We start from the raw sequence: 27288 nt of genomic DNA, 5'->3' as shown, positions 1-27288 counted from the left end.
GGGATGATTGATTATCAGCTATTGTTCCCAAATGCTCTCTGACTAAGCGGAGTCTAAAACTTACTTCTGATGTTACTTAATGAAAGAGACAGCCATGTTTCCCTTGAAGTTTTAATAGTTCAATATAAAGACGTTATCTCACAATGGTTTTGCTATTATGGTCTCTTTTGTTTTATGTTTTAAATGTATTTCAGTATATTGCATGTTGTCAATGTTGTTGTATGTTTTGTTTTGCGTTCTGTGATTTTTAATGAAGCGTGGGATATTAATTGTGAACATTCAAGTTTATCCATTGCAAACAGAGGCATATGCAACCATTTAAAAAGCTGTTTCAGTTCAGTCCAACCTTAGAATGGCAACCCTTATCTACTGAACATTGATTTTAGTCTCTCCCCTTTTCCAGTAAAAAGTACAGGGAAGGACGACAGCTCAGTGGTAGTGTACCACTGATTTGCATGCAGATGGTCTCAGGTTCAGTCCCCAGCATAGAGTTGGAAGGAACCACAAGGGTCATCAAGTCCAACCTCCTGCAATGCAGGAATCTTTCGCCCAATCTTTCGCACCAGCTTGCTTCTTTGCATTAGTAGTATTTTCCGTTTCAGTGGTTTGAGACCCCCATCTGCCCATTCATTTTTTTGCATCTCACTTCTATGCCATTATGAAAGAGGGCCCATCCAACTTAGCATCTTCTTTCTTTTGATACAGAAAAAGGAGGGTGATTCCTGACCCTGGACTTTGTTTAATTTGCTTAGACAACTTAAGGCAGAAACAAAAGTAGTTCCCAATGCTCTCTGGCAACACGTGATGCCCAGGCATCCAATCACCCATTACAAAAACAACTTACATAACTCAGGAGTTCATAGACAGCAGCTAGCAACTGATGAGTTCGTGACTAACCGGAATTGCCCATTTGCAGCTACCAAAGTAGTCAATTGTGAATTCATGAGCACCTAATGAATAGTGATTTATGAATTAAGAATTCAGGGAGGACCCCGCCTGCACAATGCCATTTTCCATTTCTTTTCTATTAAGATTGATTACATTAGTAGTAGTAGTGAATGAGTCATAACAGCAATCCTGGACTCTTCTTTATAGCAATGCCTGACCTTTCCGGGTCAACTATCTGTGGATGTGGTTTCTGGATTGGCTCACATACCTGTTATAACAATTTGGTAGCTCAAATCAGATTATCTTGGATTAATTCAAGTTATCATTAACATCAGAAAACGGTTTGGGCACTTAACCAGAGCTAATCCGAATCAATTCAAACCCCATTGCTCCTGTGATCCATGCAATCTGGTGTGGTTCATACAGACTTTCCAGCCGGCAAGCAGCCAGCCCCCAAAATCTCCCTCCCTTCCCACCCACTTACCTTCTGCTGCTCCATAGAAAGTAAGCGTGACAGAGGAAAGAAGGAAAGGGACTTCATTTGCTCTCCCCTTTAGAAAGTAGACCTGGGAAATGTAATTTCCCCATGGGCTCCTAGATGTTCATAACCCTTGGGCATATTGCATTTTCCAAGTTTAATGCTCACTACACTGCACCAATTCTTTGGGCAGAGCTATGGGCCCCTCCCCTCTTCTGTACCCATTGGCCAGATGCAGTAGAAAATTATCCTCATAGTCCTTGAATCTGGAAGCAAGACCTGTGTGGTCACCAGCTGCTTTTGAATCACTCTGCCAGCTCTACCCTTTGGTGAGATCTCAAGAGGAGTAAGAACTCCATACTTAGGGATCTGAACAAAGTTTGCATTTTTAAAAATTTAGTATGAAATATCACATAACTGGCCATGTTGTGCCCTCATCAAAGTGAGTGGACATTGAGCACAATTCTGTGACTGTGGGATTACAATGCCCTGGACTGTTATTAAAAAAATATATTGATAAACTTTTTTTCACAATAACAAACCCTTCTAACAAAATAGAAGATTCTTTCCAGTAGAACCTTAGAGACCAACTGAGTTTGTTCTTGGTATGAGCTTTCGTGTGCATGCACACTTCTTCAGATACACTGAAACAGAAGTCACCAGATCCTTAAATATAGTGAGGGAGTGGGGAGGGGTATTACTCAGAAGGGTGGTGGGAATGGGTGATCAGCTGATAGGTGTGGAAAACCTGTTGAGGACTCTTAACGGCTGCAATTAGTCTTGCAGGGAAAGGCAAGGGGTGAGATGGCTAAAGATAGCTTTGTTGTGTATAATGAGATAAGAATCCAATGTCTTTGTTCAGACCAAGTTTCACCATGGTTTTTAAGTTTGGTGATTAGTTGCAATTCAGCCACTTCTCTTTCCAGTCTATTTCTGAAATTTCTTTGTATTAAGACAGCTACTTTGAGATCTTTTATAGAATGTCCTGGGAGATTGAAGTGTTCTCCTACTGGTTTCTCTGTCTTGTGATTCCTGATATCAGATTTATGTCCATTTATCCTTTGGCGTAGGGTTTGGCCTGTTTGTCCAATATAGAGAGCTGAAGGGCACTGTTGGCATTTGATTGCATACACAATGTTGGAAGATGAGCAATTAAATAGTCCTGAGATGGTATGTTTGATGTTGTTGGGACCAGTAATGGTGTTGTCCGGGTTTATGTGGCAGCAAAGTTGGCATCTCGGTTTATTGCAGGCTCTGGTACCAGTGTCCATGTTGAGTCCTGTTGTTGTATTATTGTGGGTGAGGAGCTGTTTGAGATTGGGTGGCTGTCTGTAGGCGATGAAGGGTCTTCCTCCCAGAGCTTGAGAAAGAGAACTCAGAAAGAGAGACCCTTCTAACATTAGCTTCACTTTACACAAGTGATCTCCTTTTCACATAAACATCTATCGCAGGTCTGTGGAAAAATTACACGAACCAAAACCTGTTATTGGTTATGTGGCTGGAATCCATGCTGCAAACACATAGCAAAGTTTTTGAAAACAATCACAAAATCTTAAGAAACAGCATCAAAATACCAAGAGAGAACAAGCTGCAAAATGGGGGGTGGGCTCAACAATGCACAAAAAAATGAACGAAGTGGGACGACATCACCAGTTACATCACTGCTCCCTGCCCCTCAGCTGACTTGCATTCATCTCTTAGCCCCGAAAGCATTTGCCCGTTTTTATGTAACATGTGCTGGCTTTTTATAGTTCTGCTAACAAGTTGGGGAGCTGCTGGTTCACAATGTACCGATTGTCATGGCCCCCTTAATGGGTTCCCGCTGCTTTGCCTTTTCCAGTTGAGTTTTGAGGCTACTCTTTCCAATTTGAGCACTTGCATTTCCCTTATTAAATGTGGTGATTGTGGTTGATCTGCCCATTAAGCTTGGCAACGTTCTGGAGCAGTTGCTACGTAGCAAACTGGAATGAATGCCAAGGCTTCATTGACCAGAGCCAGTTTGGTGTAGTGGTTAAGAGCGGCAGACTCGTAATCTGGGGAACCGGGTTCGTGTCTGCACTCCTCCACATGCAGCTGCTGGGTGACCTTGGGCTAGTCACACTTCTCTGAAGTCTCTCAGCCCCACTCGCCTCACAGAGTGTTTGTTGTGGGGGAGGAAGGGAAAGGAGAATGTTAGCCGCTTTGAGACTCCTTCGGGTAGTGAAAAGCGGGATATCAAATGCAAACTCTTCTTCTTCTTCTTCTTCTTCAGGAGCAGCTACCAGAGGCATAGCGTTTGCGGTACCGTGAGGGCTGTGGCCGTAACTTTCAGAGGGGGTGCAAACAGGCACCCCCACAGCAGGCTCCTTCATCGGAGTCTGGCTCCGCGCCAGAAGGAGCTGCGCCTTGGCTGCGGCACTTGTCCCTGGTGCAGCTTTGCCCCCCTGGGTCACATCTGAACCGGCGGCACAGAGCAGCCCTCCTTGGTGGTGGCAATATGCACCCGGGTGCAGCAGCTCTGCTGCCAGGTCAGGCCTGACCCGGTTGGTGTGCTGCTGGCAGCTATGTTTGCAGCTAGCCAAGGATGCTTTTGAAAACCTGCACTGAAATTAGGCCTGATTTCCAAACAGATCTTGGCATCAATCTTCCATTCTGGCTTTAACTAACATTTCTTGGTAGTGCCTGAAAAGGCTTTAAAAAAACAAAACGCAAAAGGGGAGAAAGAAATGAGCTGGTGTCATCACACATGCAACATTCAGCTGCCAAATCTTTCGATTTAATTGCAAGTCTTGTGATTTTGGGAGTTTCTCAAAAGTAAAAACCACAAGGGTCAAAGACAGAAGTGTGAGAAAGTTAAAACGGTGGTGAAGAAAAGTGATCCAGCTGGGAGGACTGGATTTTCATTTCATTCTCCCTTTCCCCATTTGTAAATTGGGAATTAAACCAACCTACCTTATAAGGTTCTTGTTAGGATGAATGTGAGATAATGTGCTTCAGGTTAAGAACAGTTTCAGGTTAAGAACGGACCTCCAGAACGAATTAAGTACGTAACCAGAGGTACCACTGTACTTTTGTTTGTATCATTAAATTCAACTTGGTTTTATTCTAGTATTAATTTACGTTTATAGACTGCTAAGCATTTAACAATGCCATAGCCAGGTACAAAATTAAAAGAAAATATAACAAAATGCGTAAAATACAGTTCGAAAGCTCATACCAAGAACAAACTTAGTTGGTCTCTAAGGTGCTACTGGAAGGAATTTTTTATTTTGTTTTGTTTCAACAAATACTGTTAGTGAATAGATTTCTCTCTCCAGGAAAGCCTACAGAAAAATCTCAAAGTCTTTAACTGATGACAAAAAGTCATGACTGTCAGTGCCTGTTTGTGATATGGATGCAATAAGTGGTTGCTGTGTTTTGAATTGTATAGTATAAGGTTACCAGATTTTTTTTTCAATGAATCTGGGGACACTTGTCAACTTCAATGGATTTTGTATGGGGACTGATTTGTAAATCCGGGGACTGTCCCCGGGAAACGGGGACGTCTGGTAACCTTAGTATAGTACCAATTCTGATTCTGCCCGTCCGCAATTGTTTAGGCATTGTGATTTTGCATATTAGTGTGCCGTGCCACAATAAAATGTTGCAGTCCCTTGTCACATCCAGACAGTGGTGACTGGTGCCCAGTGGAACTGGGGGGGAAGAAGACCAACAGGAGAGGAGGCAAAGCCAAAGACAGGCAGGTCCACCTGCTAAGGGGTCATAAGAAAGAAGACAGGCATATGGGGGTTGGCTAAGGACAGACTGAGGTTGGTGGGGCAGTGCCCCATTCATCCTAATGGATCAACCTCTACTGCATTCAGCCATTTAAGCACACCATTCTACCCGTTTTCCATTTCTAATGGACGTGCATTATGTGGTTACTGATCATGCTCAGTCATCATCAGGCTGTTTGTATGTCTGTGTTTGGGTTGTTGTTGTTGTTTTTAAATTAATAAACAAGTAGGCTACTTCAGTAAACTTTTGGAGTTCCCCCCAAGCATGCTGATATACCTCCCTCATGTTTGTGACTAGCCAAATGTTGTTTCCAGTCCCATTGGCTGGAATGTACCACCTATTAGAAATGATACTATGCTAGAGGCTATTTATCCACCAACAGTTTCTCCTTACTTTTCTCTATAAAACCTCTCGAGTCCCCCTTCTCCCACCACCATCTCTCTTTCAGTAGGCTTAATTAGAAGTTCAGTCAATGTTATGTCTTGTTTTGATAATCGTAAACACCTTTTCCCCAACACTCCTTGATTATTTTTCAGCGTCACCACATCTGTAAGAACCAGATTTCTTGTGGCTTCTTAAAGACTAACCATTTTTCTGGCAGAACCTTTTCTTTGGACCAGAGCCCACTGTGTCAGATGCATGAAGTCTCATTCTCAGTTGGCAGATATACCTTTGCATTTCATGGTGTTTTGGTCTCATGTTTTAGAATTCTTTATGCCCATCTGCTAACCAAAAACAAGGCTTCACGATGCATCTGACCAAGTGGATTCTAGCCCACAAAAGTTTCCTTCACAATAAATTTGTTAGTCTTTGAGACTTCTTGTTTTTGCTGCAGCACACTCATATGGCTACCAGGGTTGACTCTGGGTTTTAGCATCCCTCCCACCCTGGCAAAATGTCCTTCAGTTCCCACAATTCCCCTGGGTGGGCTTAACTGCTACTAGCAGCAGCAAACAACAGCATAGTGATATGTGGTGAGCAGCTGTGAGTTGCCCACCATTTTCCCTTCCCACAATGCTCTCAGCTTAGTGGCTCCAGTGCATTGTGGATAATTAAAATGGAAGGCTTGATGCTGGGTGTTAATACTGACCCCGATGGCTGCTCCTCTGGAGCTGGTCACATCTTATAATAGACATTCTTGAGTAGGGATGGGAAAGAAATTTGACTCAGCCAGCATTGAAAGGTGAATCTATCAGAGTCATACTTTCCAAAACAATATGAGATCCAAAACACAGCTGTTCTTTGAAGTTTGCACTTATCCAAATTTTGTGATGCAGTTCTCGAACCAAACATTATTTTCAATATATTGTCAAGGAAATAAACAATGATCTGACTTTTAGAAGACATCTGAAGGCAGCCCTGTTCAGGGAAGTTTTTAATATCTGATGTTTTATTGTATTTTAAATATTTTGTTGGAACCCACCCATAGTGGGCGGGGTATTATTAATTTTTATTATTATTATTAGTGAAAATAACATAGAATGCATTATTTGGGGAAACAGTTTTAAAAAATGTGTACATTAATCAAAAAGGGGTTTTCTTATTTTTTTTTTATAAAAATGCTTCATAAATTTGGAAAAACTATTGGAAGAGTGGGAAAACGGGAAACTGGAGAGAACAGAAATTCAGATACTTTCATCCCTACTCTTGAGATATAATTCTTGTTTTGTGGCTCCATGCCTCTTCAGTCTCTCATGTGTGCTTTTCTTCCTTCTAGTGCCCATCCCGTCGAAAGCCAACGGCACTACCATCTCCGCCCTTTCTATGAACAAAGACACCCTGATTGGAGGGGTGACAAACCCCAATGAAGTCTTCTGCTCTGTGCCTGGCCGACTGTCTCTCCTCAGCTCCACCTCAAAGTACAAAGTGACCGTTGGTGAGGTCCAGAGGCGGCTCTCGCCCCCTGAATGTCTCAACGCTTCTCTTCTTGGTGGAGTCCTTCGGAGGTGAGAAACCAAGGAAACTGATCCAGTTCATTACGGATCTGGAACGAGTTCACTCATTTCTGTAACTCCATTCATTTTTGTTTATTGTTGATTGCCATAGCATATCTTGCTGCCTGTAACATCAATGTTTCCCAACCTACCGGCATGGATTTTTTCAGATCACCTTTTTATGGGCAGTTTAAGAAAGATCTACATCCCATAAGCTTCCCAAAGCTTTTAGTGGGAAAACCAGCTCTCTGGTGGCATTTGAATACTTTTCGTAAGTCTCTGCCCCTTGAACCATGTGAGGAAAGCCTAGGGAGAAATATTTTAACGAAATAAGAAGGAAAACAACCACCCATATCACTGTCAGTCCCAAGTGAGGCTTGAACTCTCCACAGGATCCAGCTCCTGGCTCCCTTGATCATGGCCCCCTCTTCTGGCTCAGACATTTATTAGGGCTCCAATCCTGCTAGGAGTCATCTAAGCTCCAACAGCCTGATCTCTTCCCAGTCCTCAGGATCTGAACATCCCCTTCACAAGGCTTATAACAGCGGTTTACATATTATTATTATTACAAGGATCAGCATCAATTTTATTTCTTTTTTAAAGTTACAATGGAAATGTTGGGTTTAAAAGGCTATTACTGCTTGCTGCTTCTCACTCCCTTCAAGGCAAGAGGGTCTTCAGGCTCCCCTGTGGTGGCAGTTGGAGGAGGGAAGGACCACTGTGGGAGGTGGAGGGTGGCAATTCAAGGAACTGTTTATTCTCCTCTCCCCTCTCAGGGCAAAAGTTGCAACCCAAAACATCTGGAGGGCACCAAGCCGGGGAAGGGACGGGTGAGTGGTGGTTTCAGCATGTGAGAACAGCTGTATATTTAAGGCATGTTTAAGGCCATGGCTTCCCCCAAAGAATCATGGGAGCTGTCATTTATTTCTCACAGAGCTACAGTTCCCAGCGCCCTTAAAAACTACAGTTCCCATAATTCTTTGGGAGGCCGTGTGCTTTAAATGTATGGTGTGGCCTTTTAGTGTCTTTGCATCTTGAAATAGACTTCTGAATTGCCCTGTGGTTGTAGAACGATTAATAAATAACAACAACAACAACAATAATAATTAATATATGTTTCTCCCCATATGTCCACACCACTATTTTTCTTTCCCATCCGCTCAAGTTGTCTTATCTCTCTGCTTTCCTCTTCTAGGGCAAAATCTAAAAATGGTGGAAGGTGTTTAAGGGAAAGGTTGGAGAAGATAGGTTTAAATCTACCTGCTGGGAGGCGTAAAGCAGCTAATGTCACCTTGCTAACGTCACTGGTGGAAGGTAAGGGCTCCTTCAGTTTGGGAGCACAGTGGATTTTTTGGAGGTGTTTAGTGCTCAAAATATCCTCTCCTGCTAGAAAAAAGAGGGCTTCATATTATTTGTCTCTGATACCCTGTCTGTGGGATTTGTGGGGTGCTGCATTTATATGCTTCTTTAAAACACATGTTGTGCCTTAGCCATTAAATCTCCCTCAAGGTGGCTTATAACAAGATTTAAAATCTAATATAAAACCAGCAGTAAATATTATTGGCTGTAGCTACCTAAGTTCTACTCAGAGTGGAATCATTGAAGGCCTGCAACAAAATGAATGGAACTAAGCTGGTCATGTCAATTATTTCCAATGGGTCTGTCCTGAGTAAGAATAGCATTGGAGACAACTCTAAAAACAAAAGCACAAAAGTAACAAATACAGAGGATGAAGCCTCAAATAGCAGGCAAAATAAAAATTTAACATTTGCCCAAAAGCCAGCAAAAAGGGAGTCTCTCTAGAGAGGGAATTCCATATTCTGGGTGCCACAGCTGAAAAAGCCATGTCACACATGCCCCATGCAGCTGAGTCTTAGGAGCAAGGCCTTGGAAGATGAATATGCAATTGGTAGCTGTTCTTGTGGTCCCTCAGATATCCTGTCAGGGATTTGTAGGTAATAATCAGAAGTCTGAATTGAGCCTGGAAGTGAGTTTCAAAGTCCACCTGAAATACCTCGATTCTGAAATGGGCCTGAAAAGGTAATAAAAGACCTCTTGGCTCCTGCACATCTCCTCCACTCAAGTTATGGGGATGGTACCAAGATCCAGAGGCCTGTGAGCTGACTGCATCTCTCTCCCGGTGAAGATCAGCTTCTCCACAACATCATTTTCCCTAGGAAGATTTCCTGGGATGGAGATGGGCTAGGCCAGGGGTCAGCAAACTTTTTCAGCAGGGGGCCGGTCCACTGTCCCTCAGACCTTGTGGGGGGCCAGAGTATATTTTGAAAAAAATATATGAATGAATTCCTATGCCCCACAAATAACACAGAGATGCATTTTAAATAAAAGGACACATTCTACTCATTCTACCCCAATGAATTTTGGGAACTGTAATTTACACCTCACAGAGCTACAATTCTATGCAAGCTTAAAAAAACAGCAGTTCCCAGGATTCCTTGGGGAAAGCCATGTGTTTTAAATGTGTGTTAGTTGTATGGTGCGCCTCAACAGCAAACTGAACAGGCACAGAGATCACCTGGTCACAGTCTTTCTCATTACGGTGAGATGTATTGGATTCCTATTTGAGTTACAGACATTTCCCCCTAAATTTGCACCTATACATTAGCTTATGTCAGTGTTAATGCAGATACGTGTCCTCCCCTGCTTCACACACCAGAGGTGGCGTGTGGAGAAGCCTTTGACATCATCACCCTGCACAGAAATATTGCCCTGAGGCCAAGCCCATCTGTGATTAATATGGGCAAAAAGGTTAACTATCAGGCACCTGAAGGGGACTGAGGAGGCAGGATGGGGTTATTCTCTGGCCTTCATGGTAAACGAAAGAGGTTGTCATCCCGGCAACCTCGATGTGAGAAACGCGCGTGTACGTACACACACACACACACACACACACACACACACACACACACACAGTGACTGGAGTTTTTGGACGGCACATTTGCTTTGCTCTGAAATCCATTGTGGCCCAAAAGGCAGCTGCCAAGGAGGAATAGCCCATCTCTTTTGTTGGCAGCAAATGAAACGAACAGGTCTGTGAGGCAGCGGTTGTTCCCCAGGCAGTTGGGCCTGGCTCCTTTGAATGGTTGATTACCATCAGAAGAAAAGGACGACAGGGAAAGACACATTTTCGACTCAGCCCAGACAGCTGGGAGCTGTCACTGGCTGCTGTTCAGGGGGTCGGAGTAGATTACAGATGATGGCATGTTTGACCAAGGAACAAGGCTAACCCTACATATAGAAAGGGTTTACGTTTCAACCAAGACTTGACAGCCCCAGGGTCCTGGCTGTTCTTCTTCTCCTTCTTCACATTTGTTACTCACTTTCCTCCCCATGAAAACTTACCCAAAGCGACTTACAAAGTGCAGAGTCTGTCCTTTGATTTTTATTTTTATTTTGCATGAATTTCTGGTTTTGGCTCCTCTCCTTCCAGTTGAGGTGGGCTCCACTAAGGGCGCTTCATTCTTACTATGGCACACTCTAAAAATAATCCTGTTTTGGCTGTGGAAGCCAAGGATAACCCCCCCCCCCAGTTTTAAATGAGAGAAAACAAGCAGAATAAAAATTAAAAATTAACTATATCTCAATTTCTCTTTTGATAGACTAGTATTATTTAAAACAGCAATATACACCAATGTATGGGTGACCATGGGACTCACAGGCCAGTTGCATCCTACAGAGCCTTTGGGTCTGGTCCACCATGGTCTCCCCTCCTTGCCCCCTATCCCACCCAACATTCATGCTTAGCAGGAAAAGGTCCCATTCATGCATATAAGACATTTCTCCTAGACCTGTCTGACATGTAGAGCAGATAGATTTTCAAAGGGGGCAGCTGGAGAAGGAAGGCAGAAACCGCTCACATGCTGCCGTCCTCTCCATTGCAGTCCCTTTGTGGCAATTTGGCATTCTAAAAAGGCCACCTTCACACAAATGGGTCCTTCCTTTAAGCTTACTTGCGACAGGGAAGGATAAGGCAAAGAGGGAGAGAAATAAGGGTGGGGGGAGTGAAGAGGAGGTGAGATTTAAATAAGAGTAGCTTGTGTATGTTTGTTTGTTTGATTCCACCCACTTGGCTTTGGCCTCTCCCACTGCTGGCATGCACACCAGACCCCAAAGGCTACCCTCATATAGGAATCTCATCCTCAGCCAAAAATATAAATAGTTCCCCAACCATTATTATAGATAATAGCAAAGCTGTTTGGGAGCCAAGCTGGGCCACTCAACAATAACAAAGAGCTTTCTACATATTAGGGGGGGGGGCGGATCCTTAGGCAGAATTTAGGAATTTCTATATTAAAATAAAAATAAAATTGTAAACCCCCTACAGAACATCATGATGATGACCTGTGAGCCTGCAGGACAGGGTTGGGGAACAGATAATCCTGTGTTTAAATTGTAGTGATTATTTCTCAGTTTGCAGCTATACATGCAAATTAGCATGTGCATATATATGCAGTGCTATTTTTCTAGAAAAAGAGGTGCTGGAATTCACTGTGAATGCCTCCCTTGTTCTCTTATAATGACAATGGTGCCCACCTGAGAGGTGCTGGAACTGAGTTCTGGCTTTAAAAAAAGCCCTGCATGTATGTTTGTAATCTATATCCTTTTTCTCTTGGTTAATGCATCTATGTGGAGATTTTGTCTGTCTGTCTGTCTGTCTGTCTGTCTGTCCATTTGTTTGGTTATAAGTTGGGCAAGATAAGGTAAAGGTAAAGGGACCCCTGACCATTAGGCCCAGTCGTGGACCCGGCGAACAGCTTTTGGGTCAAGTGACCAGCATGACTAAGCTGCTTCTGGCGAACCAGAGCAGCACACGGAAACGCCATTTACCTTCCCACCAGAGCAGTACCTATTTATCTACTTGCATTTTGCCGTGCTTTCGAACTGCTAGGTTGGCAGGAGCTGGGACCGAGCAATGGGAGCTCACCCCGTCACAGGGATTCGAACCGCCGACCTTCTGACCGGCAAGCCCTAGGCTCTGTGGTTTAACCCACAGCGCCACCCGCGTCCCTGGGCAAGATAAAGCAACAAACAAATTCAATAAATAATAATAATATGCAAAGGTTCTGCAAATCCCCTCTTTTTTTGGTTATGCATTTCCTCTGTTTGGGTGGCATGTAAAGCTCTACTCCACCCCCTTTTCCAGGTGTGCAGCAACCCCAGATCAACCACAGAGTAGTGCGTTTTTCTTTTTGCTGGGGTTGTGTAGGAGGGTCCACATCTGATGGCTTTTCACATGGAAGGCAAGAGGAGTAAGAGAAAGAGATGGCCCTGTCTGCATTGTCTGTGATGAGCACTGAGGCTTCCTTAGGGCATGGCGCTCAGGCTGGGGTATTCCATCATTCCATGGAAATGCCCTCTCATCGGTGAAATTGATCCATCTTCAGGCATCCCTGCGGAAGTAATCAGAGCTGATGGCAATTGATCATGCTCGGCTTCTGAAACCCTGGTTAGACAGACAGAGTTAATTCATCTCCGCTCCCCTGCTGATTGCTGGATTAGGCCATCCATCCCAAGTGCATTAACCTAGTTGCCAGAGCATTGCTTTCACCCTGCTTGGGGTGGGAAGCCAGGCTGCTCTTTAGAATCTGCTCTTGGATACCCAAGCAGAACCAGCTTTTTAAAGTTGCTTTAAAACTTTCTCAAGTTTCTAGTTCTCATGGCTGTGTGCACATTTGAATCAAAAGAGGACGCTTGGCAGTTCTGTCCTATACTTTAGGAATTTTGCATCGTTTCATCATTCAGTTAAGTTATTTTATGCCTTGTACCCTGCTCCGATACTTTAATGGATTAGAAGTGGGTTATAAATGTTCAAAAAAATAAAATGTACTCCACTGTACAGAGACTTGGGACAAGGAGATGTTTCTAAGCAACACAATAGGGAACCACCTGTATCAGTTCTGGGGCAGTGGGCATCGGGCTTTATTCAGGGTTCCAGCCACTCCTTTCTATTCTACACCCCCTGGTTTCCCCTATGCCTACTGAGCATATTCAGTTGCTATTGGGCCCTCTTACAGTCATGCCCCTGTAGTTTTTCTGTACTTCTGCAAACCTTGGAGTTCCATTAATAATAATAATAATTTATAAACTGCCCTTCATCTAAGGATCACAGGGTGTTTCTACAGCATAAAACCACAAAATACATAATATGATAACAGAGGTTGTTAAGCAGAAGTTGGATGGCCATCTGTTACGTATAATCTAGTTGACATTCCTGGATTGCAGGGGGTTGGACTAGATGACCCTCAGAGTCCCTTCCAACTCTACAATTCTACGATTCCCCCCCCCTGTCTGATGCTTCCCATGCGTGCGCGCCATTATTATAATTAATTAATTAATTAAATTTGTATACTGCCCTTCATCTGAAGATCACAGGGAGGTTCACAACATAAAAATCCATTCCCAAAACAGGGAGCCACTGCAGAAAAGGACCATTTTTTGTGTTGCTACCTTCCAAACTTTTCATGGATGAGGCACACAAAGGGCCTCAGGTGAAGAGCACAGGATCTGGGCCGGTTCATATGGGAAGAGGCAGTCCTGAGCCGTTTAAGGCTTTATAGGTCAAAACCAGCACTTTGGCCTATACTTTGTGTATGTGTTTGTGTGTATACAGTATACTGCTGTTTTGACTACATAAGAACCAGCAATATATATACTATTAGTATATCTGCTTTTAAAACATTAAAAATAACTTTTCCTTCTAACAATCAGCAGCAGCTTTTGTTTTCTAAATTGTGACCTTATTTACTAAATTTTGGCACCTATGTTGAGGCTTTCGTAATACGTCAATTGCTTTGCTTAGTCAGATCAACCAAAGGGCAGGAGATTTATACTTAGCTGATAGCCCTGCTTATTCATGCTGTTGAAAAGACCAGAGACCCACACATAGGGATGGGCAGAAATTAAATTCGGTTCACATTTTAAGGCAAATCTACCTAATCTGCACGTTCCAAAACAAGATGTGAACTGAAACACAGCCATCCTTCGAAATTCACGCTTCTCCAGATTTTGCAATGCAGTTCTCCATCCAAGTAATGTGTGCAAAAAGGCATCTTCTCGTTAAGTGTGCATAAAAATGCATGTTTTAGTGAACATAACGTAAAAAAATGAATTTATGTAGGGAAGAATTGTTTTGCGAAAAATGTGTCCAATGGGCAAAATTGTATCCAGACATGTGTATATTAGGATAAAAATGCAATAAACTGCTGGTGGATTTTCATGAGGACTTTCTTTAAAACAACAACCAAGTGATGTGAAAATTTGCAGAACTGAGCCTCAGAGTGGAAAAACAAGAAACTGAGAAACTGAAATTAATATATTTCACCCATGGTTTTAAGAGTCTGCCTCTCCAAAGGCTACTTTGCCTTATACAGAACTCTCCTGATCACAAGCAAAATGCACAAAGATAGATATTGTCAAGCAATGGGAGTTTGGCTTAGAAAAATCAGAAACTGAGAGAAACTGAAATTGACATCCCTATGAGCGCCACCCCATGCAGAGTTGATTATGCTGAGTATCAGTAACAGACAAGACCATACATGCTCATGAATATATTCCTTTTGCAGGTGAGGCTGTTCACCTCGCCCGAGATTTCGGTTATGTGTGCGAAACAGAGTTTCCGGCTAAGGCTGCAGCGGAGTACCTCTGCCGCCAGCACTCCGACCCTGGTGAGCTTCATGCTCGGAAGAACATGCTATTAGCAACCAAGTGAGTATAGAGTCCATACAATTACCCTTCCCCCTTTTGCCTTAAAAGGGAGAGTCTCCAAAAAAGTATACTTAAACCAACCTCTGCCAACCGGGCGTCCGCCATATGTTTTGCATGACAACTTGCACCAGCACAGTTGTGAAAATCAATTTTGGACTACAGCTGGGGCTGTTGGGAACTCTAGTTTAGGACACCTGGAAGGTTGGTGAAGTCTGGCTTAAACAAACATTTCCCTGGCACAATGTCAGAATTCAAACGTGACTTTCTTTTGGAAATAGAATTTTGAAATGTGGAATTCAAATCTGTGAAGGATAATGTTAATCTTAAGCCATGCAGAGAGATTTTGAAGTAATAATTTTAAACATCTTTATCTGCCTTCATTGTATACAGATTCCCAGGTGGAAGGATCCCCAAATGTTCTGAACAATTTTCTGGGCAGGCCTGTATTTCAGTGTTTTGCTTGGTGTTCCAGATTCTTTAAGACAGATCCCATCACAAGACAGTTTCCAGGCAATTTCTCTGCCCACCAAACTCTCAAAACCAATCAGAAAATTGTTGTTTCATAAAATCACCAAATGAATTGTAGGCTGCAAATTATAAATTTGCAGACTCTCCTATTGGAGAGGTTGGATTCACCAGCTTTGAATTATATTGGTTACAAGTACTGTACACACACACACACACACACACAAAATACTCTGTGAAGAGTGCAAGCTGTTGGTTCTCAAAGGCAGGGGAGGGCAAACTTTAGCCTTGTGGGGATCTAATTTGTTTTTCACTGGTACCCCAACATCCACCAACTGAAGGCAGAGGAGTTATCAGAGCTGGACATATTCCAGCTAGGCAAAAGTTCCTGGCTGTGAAGCAGGACCAGGGAACGGTGCACCCTGGAGAGTTTTGCCCTAAGGTTTCTTGATTTCAGCAGCCTCACTTCAGTGGGGCTTTTTGGATTTGCTATCAATGAACCACTGGGAATCAGAAACACTAGTTAATTTACTGCAATCCCTAAGAACATAGGAAGAGTCTTGCTGGGTCAGGCCAATGGCCCATCTGGTCCAGTTTCCCGTTTTCACATTGGCCGACCAGATACCTGTGGGCAGGGGCATAGCAAGCCTCTGCACTGCCCGGGATGCCGCTGAAAGGGGGGAAAGGGGAAGCTTCCCCTTTTCTGCGGCTTTTTTTCGGCGTGAGGGGTGGGCTAGCGAGGAGGGGGTGTCACGCTTGTCCCTGGCATGACACCCCCTCCTCGCTGGCCCACCCCGCGCCGAAAAAGTGGCAGAAACGGGAAAAAAGGGAAGCAGAGCAGGCGCCTTTCCCCCCCCCCAGCGGTTTTTTTGGGTGGGGGGGTAGGCCAGCAAGAAGGGGGCATCATGCCAGGGACAAGCATGATGCCCCCTCCTCGCTAGCCCGCCCCTTGTGCCAAAAAATAGCCACTGGAAGGGGGAAAAGGCAACATGCCCCCATTCAGGGCCCGCCACTCGGCAGGGCGGGGTAGGTAGGCCACCAAAGTGTCACCCCCCTCCCCTGGAACCCGGGGCGGACCACCCCCGCCCCCTTGCTATGCCCTGCCTGTGGGAAACTGGTAAGCAGGACCCGAGCACAAGAGCAATCTCCGCTCCTGTAGTTTCTATCTGTAGAGCCTTCTACTCACCTCTGTTCTAAGGCACAATTTAGCTAAAATGTAAACATGCTGCAATGTGTAGATGCGATGCTGCCGTGTGAGCCTGGGACATGGCGGCTCCTCCTCCTCCAGCCACAGAGGGGAAGCAATCCCCAGCACCTGGCTGTGGAGCTGCCAAGCTACGCCTGCTTGTGTCACTTTTTGTCTTGTCTTGTTTAAGGTTATGTCTCCCCTTCTCTCATTCTAGGCAAATCTGCAAAGAGTTTGCCGATTTGATGGCCCAAGATCGCTCTCCACTTGGAAACAGCCGCCCATCCCTCATTCTGGAACCCGGAGTTCAGAGTTGCTTGACCCACTTCAGCTTAATAACTCATGGTTTTGGGGGGCCGGCAATCTGTGCGGCACTTACAGCGTTCCAAAACTACTTGGTGGAGTCGCTCAAAGGGCTCGATAAAATGTTCATGAACAGCACAGGCAACGGCCACCCGGTCGGCGACTCCAAAACATCAGAAAAGGAAGTGAAACATCGGAAATGACGCCACAGTTCCCCAGCCTGCCCAGTAAGAGGGTTTTTCCCCTTTCCCAGTTCATGAGATAGGAGGCTTGGGTCTTATCAACGCTGGGAAAAGAAAAGCAGCAACAGCGAAGACCCCCCCCCCTTTCCTCTTGCCATGTTTTCTGAACTGTGACAGATGCATCTCTGAAACCAACTCAACAAAAAGAGACTGGAGGAGGAGGAACATCCACATGGGCCTCACAGAGATGGAAGTAAAATCAAGAGCAGTTGGTGGTTGCTGTTGACACTTTGGGTATTCAGTAGTGGATACCAAAAGCCAGGTTACATGTGCAATTACTTTTTCTTGAAAAAAAAATACATTTTCTTTGAAAAGCCCATAATCATGCAATGTTGAGCTGTTCCAAGAGAGAAGTGAGCAATGTAAAAATGAAGAGGTCTTAGCGGGGTCAAGAAGGCCAGAGGGATGTTTATAATTTGCCTCATGGGACAGGCCCAGAGAGATGAGGCAGAAAGAGCAAGCAAGGTGTCTGCTGATGTTCACCTCCGTTGCAGACTTATGGGTCAAGGAAGGAGGAACCTCACCTGTTCCACTGCCACTGAGCAGCTCTGCAACTTCGTTTACACATTTTGACCAATTGGAAATCACAGTGGGCTATGTCTGATTTAGACCAGACGCATCAATACATACATTTCAGAAGTTTTCCCCCTAAAAGGAAGAGAGTCCCCTGCAAAACGCTCTGTTCTGTCGAGGTGTCATTCAGCTGACCTGGACCCAGGATGAGTGAGATTACACCACCAGCCTCCACTCCTCGAGTTTTCATTTTTTTTTAGTAATATTAAATAATGAATAAATGATTATACTTATAATAATAAATTAATAAACGATTAAAGCACAAGAAAGAACTTGAAGGAGGCCAAACCGAACTGTTTTGAAATCTGTATATATTTATTTATGTGTAATTAAATCAAAGTTTTAAAATGTCCAGTGCGCGTTATTTATATCCAATTAAGTTGGGACTTCTTTAAAAAAAAAAAACTTTTTGAAAACTAAGTCAGTCTTTGGAATTTTCTGGAATGAAGTTTTGGATACAGAACCTGGTAGCATGGACAATAGCCTGTGACGCTAATGATTAGAGACATTTATCCCTGTTTGGTTTTTTCTTTTTCCTTTTGTACTTGCTGTTGTTTCTCTTTAAAAGCTGCAATAGATGTACAATGCCACCACCACAACAAACAAACAAAATGTCAGTCATTATCTTAATAAAACCTTTTTATTTGGAAACAAGCCCCTCCATCCCTGTGTTTGTAACGTTGACGATGGAATAGTCAGAGTTGGATCTGCGAGAACAAAAATGAAAAGCCCGAAAGCAAGCACTCTGGGATGAGATGACATATTTGGGGAAAATGTTTACTGTATTGATTTCATCATTATTGTAAAAGGTGATATCTATATTCTCTGGGCCCAAATCTCTATGGTGATACCCGAGTTATCCATCCACCTCATCCTTCTGCTGAACAGTTCCATTGGAGCCGACAGGAAAGGGAGGAAAAGAGGGATAGCCCAATCCTGTTACAAACAGCAGTAAAGAAAAGGCTTTCTTAATGCAGTGTTAAGGGGCTGTTGTCACATCAGCAGCAATGGGGAAGAAATGTGATTTTGTCTGCAATTAAATGAGAAACTACCTAATTCACGCTTCGCAAACCAAAAAGATAGCTATCCTTCAAAATTCACATTTCTCCAAATTTTGTGAAGCAGTTCTCTAATCAACTTGCATGTACAAACATGCATATAATAAGGAAATTCTGCATAAAATTTTGGGCAAAACAAAAATGCATTATTTTAGGGGGAATTGTGTGAATTAGAACTGCAAACAAATGTTTTTATTAGGAGAAATTTGCACTAAAATGCTGGCAAATTTTCATGAGGATTTTATAATATATATATATACCATATTTTCCGGCATATAAGATGACTGGGCGTATAAGACGACCCCCAACTTTTCCAGTTAAAATATAGAGTTTGAGATATACTCGACTGCAGATTCTCCACCCGGCGTATAAGACGACCCCCGACTTTTGAGAAGATTTTCCTGCATTAAAAAGTAGTCTTATACGCCAGAATATACAGTAGTTACAAATTGCTGTGGAAATGTGAAGAAGTGACTAAGACTGGAATAATAGGATACAGAGAAGCCACAATTGACATCAGGAATCCATTCTCACTCTGTCCTTGCCTGGTTTGCATGGTGTAAAACTGAGCTATATCTTGCTTCTGAATTCAAAATTTCTACCATTTAGTGGATCTCCCACTAACAATACAGCCAATAGACCTACATCAATACTGCTATGGTTACAAAACCATAGAGAAGCAACATGGAAGGGTATGTTAACAACTTCAGCCCTTTATTGTGAAATAATCTATTTTCATTTTCACAGATACCATCTTCATCATCTTTCTAATTGTATGTCATTTCCCTGGAAAATTATTCCCAAAGTGGCTCACAACATACGAAATGAACAGTAAGCATAACAATTCAAAACATGATTATTTATAACTGTTTCTAATATCAGTAAGTCCTTTTAAAAAAATCAATCTACACAACATTGTTGAAAACTATGGGCCAGATTCAACAAAGTTGCCATAGCAGCAGGAACCAGTGCAACCAGTCCTGCTAGTGCAATGAGACGTTCTCCTTTCTCTTTTCCCTGTGCCCCCTGTCCCCCAGTTCCTTGTGAGGGTTGGATAATTCCCCCACAACAGAGCATGCACGGTGGGAAAATTGTTCCACCAGGCAAACGGAAATGCTTGCACTGATGAAACAATTGGAAGAAAGCAGCGTGGAATCCCTCCCAATACAAATAAGCTAACCTAATTTAACAGCTCAAACTAAACAATGTATAAAGCAATTCAAATAAGCCAACATAATTAGGTAACTGAAACTAAACAGGAGGTAAGATACCACTTCAAAAATGGAATAATCAAGTACAGAACATCACCCTGCTCCAAAAGACAAACCAGTGGTTTGCTTCTGAGACTCAATTGTTAACATCCAAGAACTCCACCAGGGGTACAGCAGGCTCTCGCCCAGAGAGGCCTTATGTCTGCCATTATTGTGGGCTCTCAAGTGATCTCACAATTGTTCAGATATGTCTGGAGGAAACCACTTAAGGGAAGGGGGACTATCAGAAGCTGTCATTGAGTGCTATCTTCTCATGCATGACATCTATGTATACAACCACCACAGCTCCTGTGTTCAGGTAATCACACCTTGCAAGACTCGTTCATTATGGTGTCCACAAGAGTGAACTTGAAGACATCAGTTGAACACAACTGAAAGAACAACTTATCATTGTCTTCCCAGGTCACCATGAGCATGAAGTTGGCAGCCTTTTGTTTTGTTTTGTTATTAAAAAACACACACACACATAAAAGAACTCTTGGTTTAATTGCCTTAATATTTTTTGGAAGCAAGTGAGATATGGAAGGGGACTAGGGGGGCAGCTGCCTTACTAAAACCATTGGCAGTGGTTAACCTCAAATCTTTAGCCAGCTGAAGCAAATATTTGGGGTATTTATCCATTCAGTGATTCATCCCAGTCACATTTTCACAGCCAATTTGCCTGCTGTTCCCTCAGAGCTTAGAAAAGAAACACTGAGGTAAATATGAATGCTCAAATGCAGGAATATCAGATATACTCAAATACCAAAAAAACACCCACTAAGCTGGGGTAGGTAGGGGCATACATTTTTCTTTCACCTGTAAAAACAGGTTTTGAAGAAAACAGGTCTAATTGGCCTTTAAGGGAGCCGAATCCTGTCCCCCCCCCCATAATACCCTAGAATCCTCTCATTAATTGGAAAGCAACATTAAACACCTTGTTAGAAATTTGTGGCATTTGTAACCACAAAAAATTTCAAATGCATGGCTATATAAACTAGGAATATTTTTGTTTCCACCATGTATTTTCCCCTCTTTAACTTGGTAATAGCTACCCCAAACCTAAATTGGTTTGCCCATTTTCCTTTCAGAGTGTTGTACCACCTCCTCTCAAATAGTCGTGGTGGCAAAAGTATGTCTAAAACAGCTGTCAACTTTTCCCTTTTTTTAAGGGAAATTCTCTTATTCCGAATAGGATTCCTCACAAGAAAAGGGAAAAGTTGACAGCTATGGTCTAAAATCATGTAAGAAAAGGGTATAGATATTTTAGTCAAAACAGAAATTTCAAAAAAATAATAATTTGGGGGGGGGGAGATTATTTCAGAGGCATATAAAAATGATTAAGGGCTGAGCTAGACATTATCTCAGCAGCTCAAGTAGATTTTCCCATGCAACACCTGCTTTGAAACATTTGCGTCGACTACCAATTTGCTTTGACTACCATTGCTTTGCAATGCAGGTTATACCCTTTAAAGCAGTGGTGTCTGGCCTGTGGTCCTGCAGATGTTGTTGAATTCTGTCAATCTGCAGTTCCAGGATGAGAAGCCATGATTGTTTAAAGTGATACTGCTTTAAATGTGTAGAGCAAATGGGGCCTAAAAGCAGCAGTCTTGCGCTGTTGGAAGCCATGTGTTCAGCACCATCACGTTTGCTTTTGTGTGTTTACGTTCACAATTGGGCACCCTGAGCATTGCCACAGTGTGGGAGAAGAGCCTATTTAAATGTGTGCGAGTGAATGGATGGGGAGGGAAGACCTACAGATGTCTGCCTATATTAAGTTTGCCAGAATCGGAGGGCTTCCCTCCCCTTCCTGTAAGTTCCTAACCTCAGCTGCTCCTGCTGTTGCTCTCCTGTCAAGAGCCGGCAAGTAGCTATTTAGCAATTAGCTTGGCTTATTTACCTGCTTCTCCCCTGGTACGAGGCACCTGTCTGGAAAACAGACTGAGCCTTATTAAGGGATCTTTTACACAACAGGAGGGAGAAGAATCCAGGCAGCCTCAGACAGGGCCAGGCCCCAACTTCTCACCCCTGCTACAAAGTTTTTATTACTGATGCAGAAGAGGGGTTTGTTTTCCCAGCCACAATGGGAGATGTCACAGGGCTGAGATTCCCTCCTCTGCAGCATAAAAGATAGCAGCTCCCAAGTCCTCAGTATCTGGCCCTCAAACTCTTCCCCATCTCCATAGCAGCATCTTAAATTAAACAACCAAGCCAAAATTATGTCTGAGTTACAGGAGGTCCAAGTTTCTTCAAGCAAGTGTTAATAAAGGAAATACAAAAGCATCAGCGCTGAAAGTATATTTTTGTAAGTCTTGTAACAGGTAGGTAGCCGTGTTGGTCTGCCATAGTCAAAACAAAATAAAATAAAAAATTCCTTCCAGTAGCACCTTACTTACTTACTTACTTAGTTGGTCTCTAAGGTGCTACTGGAAGGAATTTTTTATTTTATTTTGTTTTGTAAGTCTTGTTAGTCAAAGCCAAGTACTACACCTTATCATTCCATTTGCAGATAGTGTATCTGCCTGGGTCTTTCGCAGCTGCCACAAGAATCTGATTTATCAGATTATTACAAGAGAGATCATTGCTGCACCCTCTGAATAATGAGAGCAAAGTTAATCCTGGTTCCATTTCAATAGCTCTGGGAAGGATGGGTGCATCCATCCAAGACTCTTGCAACTTACTAAGAGTATACCTACTGAAATCAATGGGCAGGACACAGAGACATCAGAAGCTGCCATATACGGAGTCATAACTTTGGTCCATCTAGCTCAGTCTTGTCTGCACTGACCACAAGTGGCTCTCCAGGATTTCAGGCAGGATGACTCTCCCAGCTCCGCCTGGAGATGCCAAGGATTGGACCTGGGACCTAAGCCTTCTCAGTGGCGGACTTTAGGGTCTCAAATTTGGCAGCACACCATGCAATGCCAAAATTTGCAACATGAGTTCTGGCCATGTAAGTGATAACACATTTTGGTTTACAGAATTTTACTGGAAAAATATTTGTGCATGTGTAAAGCGGATTACTTGCATATCTGAAGCTAACATAGGATTTATTACAATTTCCCCCTCCCAAATAATTATTTCATAATTAATATGGCCCAGAGCATCATAATCCCGAGACCACTCATGGAATCTCAATCCATGTGCACCCACCTCAACGAGGGCACGAAATAGCAAATTACGTGATATTTCGTAAGCAACTTTGAAAGACACAAACTTCATTCACATCCCTATGCTCTGCTTGAAACATGAAGTGGAGCAGTCCATTATTTTAATTTATTGAGATCTAGCTCCTGGTTCTGAGTGCTGCCCACACAATTGGACCACTGTTAACCATTAAAACAAATGTAGCTGTCTTCCAAAATGGGAACTGACATTTTAAGGCATTTGGTTCGGTGCTAATGTGCCATTAGGTAGTTATCCAATAAGTGCATTCATGTCGCTTAACTCGAGCCAGCTGTCTGTGGAGCAGAGGAAACTCTTGAATGCGCTAGCTTTATTTATTTATTTTTTCCCTTGCTCATTTTTAAAAAAGTAAAAACAACACAAAAACAATGCAGAAACCTATACTGAAATTACGGGTATTTGCTACTTTCCAAGCAACCGCTTTGCTTAACGGAGCTCTGGACAAGACAGGACCGTTGTTCAGGATGCAAATCAAAAACCTTTTTGACCCATGCAAATCCAGGCAGGAAGGCTGCAGCCACAGGGGGCTAATGGGGGCTTGAAGCCCCCAGGGGAAATCATACCCCCTCCTGGAAAGATCTGGTTTCATTAATGAAGATCCTTCTAAACCTTTTACTTGTGGAAACTTAAGGGAAAGCATGCAAATGTTCTACTGCAGCCTCCACTGGTCCGGTGACCTCCAGATGGTTTGAACTACAACTCCCATAAGCTTCAGCCAGCACAGCTGTAGGCAACGGAGCCACCATTTGCACTAAGGTATGCAGCCCCCATCATCTAGCCCCATATATTGTGGTTGCTTGAATTATGTTTGGGGCACAAAGCCCAGCCCCCTTGCCAGTGGAGGGGATATACAGCCCCTCTGACTTCTGAGCTTTCATCACACACTTTCAAGCTCCTGCCTATGGCCATAAGGACTAGAACTATTTTTAGAAAACAAAAACAGCTGATTTTCAGATGCTGAATGCTGAACCCAACACTAAGTCAACAAGTGGAAGTAGAAGGATCTGGGCATGGGGGACAGGAGGGAGTTGAGCTACAGTTTTGGGGCTTATAGGGCTGCACCCACCCTTCAATCCATTGCTGCCAAGCTACATATTGAAATTATACACCAGGAGTGGGGAGGCTGTGGTCCTCTAGATTAGGGTAGCCCAACTTTTCATCCAAAGTGGGTTGCTAGAGTACTTGGACATGGAACCTGTAAAATGGTGCCGGGGGCCACTAGAAAAGACCTCAAGGCCCTGCTGGCTGGGGTTGCTAATTGGCCCTGCTGCTGGGGCTGATGGGAGTTGGGAGTCCAACAATATCGGTGGAGGGGAGCACAGGTCCCCCAGGACTATTTTACATGTCATTTATTTTATCATTAAAATCAACCCATGCATGGTCTTTTCGTTTTTCATTTTCTTCCCCCTTAGGTTTATAAACTTCTTGTTTATAAAAACACCACCACCACTGAAAGCTAACCAGTCCGGGGGTGGAGGTGGGGGATGGATGAGAAACATCAGGTACTTCATTAGAATTCTTCCTAAAAAATATAACAAATGAATAAGTTCCTAGAAAAAAATGAAGTGTCCCACTGATTACTCTGTTTTGAAAGCCCCACCCCGCACCCTCAGCAAACTCTTTTGTTCTGTGGCTTAAAGTGGGACCCCTTTTCATTTTATTCCTAGAGGCTGCCACTCTGCCCTCTTCCAACACAGCCTCTCCTATCTCCCCTGTCAGTGGGGGATTCAGTGCTTGTTCCTGTGCCCCGAGGCACAACATATGCTCCCTTCTAACCCAACTCCAACCAGCCTGTTTGGGGGCGGAATCATTAATAAACATACAACTATCACCTGCCTGTGGAGGAGGGCTAAGCATCAAAAAACATATATATGTATTCCACGCACATCCATTCTGCTGGTGATCGTTTGCAGTGTAAAAACCATCCTAGGGCTTTCATTTATATTTATGTGGTAGGGATGACTGAATCTGTCAATTTCAGTTTCTCCTTTTTCAACTCTCAAGTTCTCCACGTTTGCAATTTTTTAAAAAGCAAGTCTTCGTAATAATCAAGCAGCATTTTAGTGCAGATTTCTTAGTATGCAATTTTGCCTATGCACATTTTTGCAATGCAGTTTCCCCTTACATAATACATTTTTGAATTCTGTTTTCACATAACACGCATTTTTATGCACACTTAACCCTGGTATTTACAATTTTGTTCACATTTCTAGGCTAGAGAACTGCATCGCAACATTCAGAGAAGTGTGAATTTCAAAGGGTGGCTGTGCTTCGATGCACGTGTTGTCTCAGAAAGTGCGAATTAGGGAGGTTCACCTCTAAATGCAAACGGAGTCAAATTTGGGGGTCAAGGCCCTGCTCCCCCAAGCTGCAGGTGGCAGGAACAGAGCCAGGGACCTTCAGCACACTGTGGGTCCTCCCCTAAGACAAGGGCTCCATTTGAGCACATGGGCTCCTCTGGGAATCGAGTCCTGACCAGAAACCAACTGAGACTTTACCGTGTGCGTTGTGCTTTAGGGCAGTGATGGGCAGTTGGCAGATCAGGGCCAGGCCTGTCCCATGTGTTATGGACCACCAGTGTCCACTTTCTGCCCTGTCCTGTTTGGACTGCCTGTTTCCTTGCCTTCAGGCAGGACACAGCACTTTACAATGATAGACAAGCAGTAAATTCAAGACAGACAAAAGACATCTCTCTTCACACAGTTCATAGTTAACCTATGGATGTAGAGATGGCTACCACTAGCTCAGATGTCTTTAAAACAGAACTAGACAAAGTCATGGAGACAGACTCAAGTTCTGAGAAATTGGACCAGGTTGGACTTTGGTTTGTTCAGGTTTGCTCCTTCTTATGCAAGACACTAGAAAGACAAAATGCATATGCAGTACTAAAGAATCTCCCTCACTTGGTACCCGACATGGGGGAGATATACAGGTGAGTAGCTGGCCAAGGAAAGTTAAAGATACCTTAGGGTTCCAACATCAGCCAGCGTTTTCACAGTCCAGGGTCTCCGTCTGTAGATATCCTACAGGGGATTTCACAAAGGAAATGCAGTTCTGATCAGACAGGCAGTCTGCTGTCTACTCATAAGCACATCAGGCCTTATACCAAGTCAGATCTTTGATCCATCTAGCCCAGGATTGTCAGTAGTGACTGACAGCAGCTCTCCAGGATATCAGACATCACTAGCCCTTACCTGGAGATGCCTGTGACTTTCTGCTTGCCCTTCTCCAATGAAAGGGTTCTGTTTACACATCCCAAATTCCCATGTGGCTCTTAGGTCTCAGGTTGGCTCCACCATATCTTTGGCCAAGTGTCTAATAAGGCTCCTGTCACTTTCTATCAGCCATGATAGTCCCCTGCTGTATGGGCAGAGAGTTCTCCTCAACACTGAAGCCACATCTCTCAATTAAGAGGTGGGATGACTTTGGCTGGACTCAATGCAACCCAAGCACCACATAAAAACCCATCGCAACTAGTCCTAAGAAACTAATTGAACATATGCCCCAGATTCATAAGGAACTAGGCCACTGGCCCATTCATCCCTGTATTTGCCCAGATTGGAAGCAGCTTCCCACACTTTCAGACCAACGCCTTTTCTACCTACCTGCTTGTCCCAATAAACACTTAAAATACTCCCAGCAGCTGATCTGATAACATGCTTTGGCCAGCCTCCAGGGGGCAGCACTCCATAAAATTGCCAAGACACCCAACTAACCCAGTCCACTCTCCTTCCCCTCTCCATCCTGATTTTATGTGTTGCTAAGGTTGTATCTGTTGTACTGATTTAAGCAAACAAATAAAAAACCCAACAAACTGCAATAAAAACTGCAATAAACTAATTTTAAACTGCAATAAAATAATTTTTAAAAATGAGTAGTTTTGTACAATTGAACTTGAGCCCAAGCAGGATCACAGGAAGCTGCCTTTTAGTGAGTTAAGACAACTCAGCCAACCTACTCCAGTATTTCTTCCAGCAACTGGATGCAGCCCAACCTCAAGATTTCACATTTCCCTAGTTTCCCAACGTTAATTTGAACCAGCACTGGGGTGGATCTGAAAAACAAACCAATAACCACTGAAATCTTACCACACACCATCAGCCCAGTGTAGCGGCTTCTATTATTTTCGGGCTGTTATCCAGCATGGTAAGGGTTATACAACACTGAATGGGACCCTTTGCCACCCACCTTCCTAGATTTTACACTTCATTGTGATAAAGTCTTCCAGAAGCACCACCTCAGGT

The 27288-nt window shown here is 43.4% G+C and overlaps 1 protein-coding gene across 2 annotated transcripts in view; it reads left to right on the top strand.

The window, feature by feature from the left end:
• Positions 1–17264, top strand: part of TFAP2E (transcription factor AP-2 epsilon) — a 79413-nt gene extending 62149 nt beyond the window's left edge. For both annotated transcript variants that reach the window (XM_033157723.1, XM_033157724.1), the window contains exons 4-7: positions 6840–7068; positions 8252–8370; positions 14640–14781; positions 16650–17264. In XM_033157723.1, the coding sequence (XP_033013614.1) occupies positions 6840–7068; positions 8252–8370; positions 14640–14781; positions 16650–16938 (779 nt within the window). In that variant the 3' untranslated portion in view covers positions 16939–17264. The remainder of the gene's footprint in view (positions 1–6839; positions 7069–8251; positions 8371–14639; positions 14782–16649) is intronic.
• The last annotated feature ends 10024 nt before the right edge of the window (positions 17265–27288 follow it).

This window comes from Lacerta agilis, chromosome 8 (genome assembly GCF_009819535.1).
Source record: "Lacerta agilis isolate rLacAgi1 chromosome 8, rLacAgi1.pri, whole genome shotgun sequence".
Taxonomy (NCBI): Eukaryota; Metazoa; Chordata; class Lepidosauria; order Squamata; family Lacertidae; genus Lacerta; species Lacerta agilis.
Note: the sequence above shows the minus strand (reverse complement) of the source record. Positions and strands in the feature narration are given on the sequence as shown.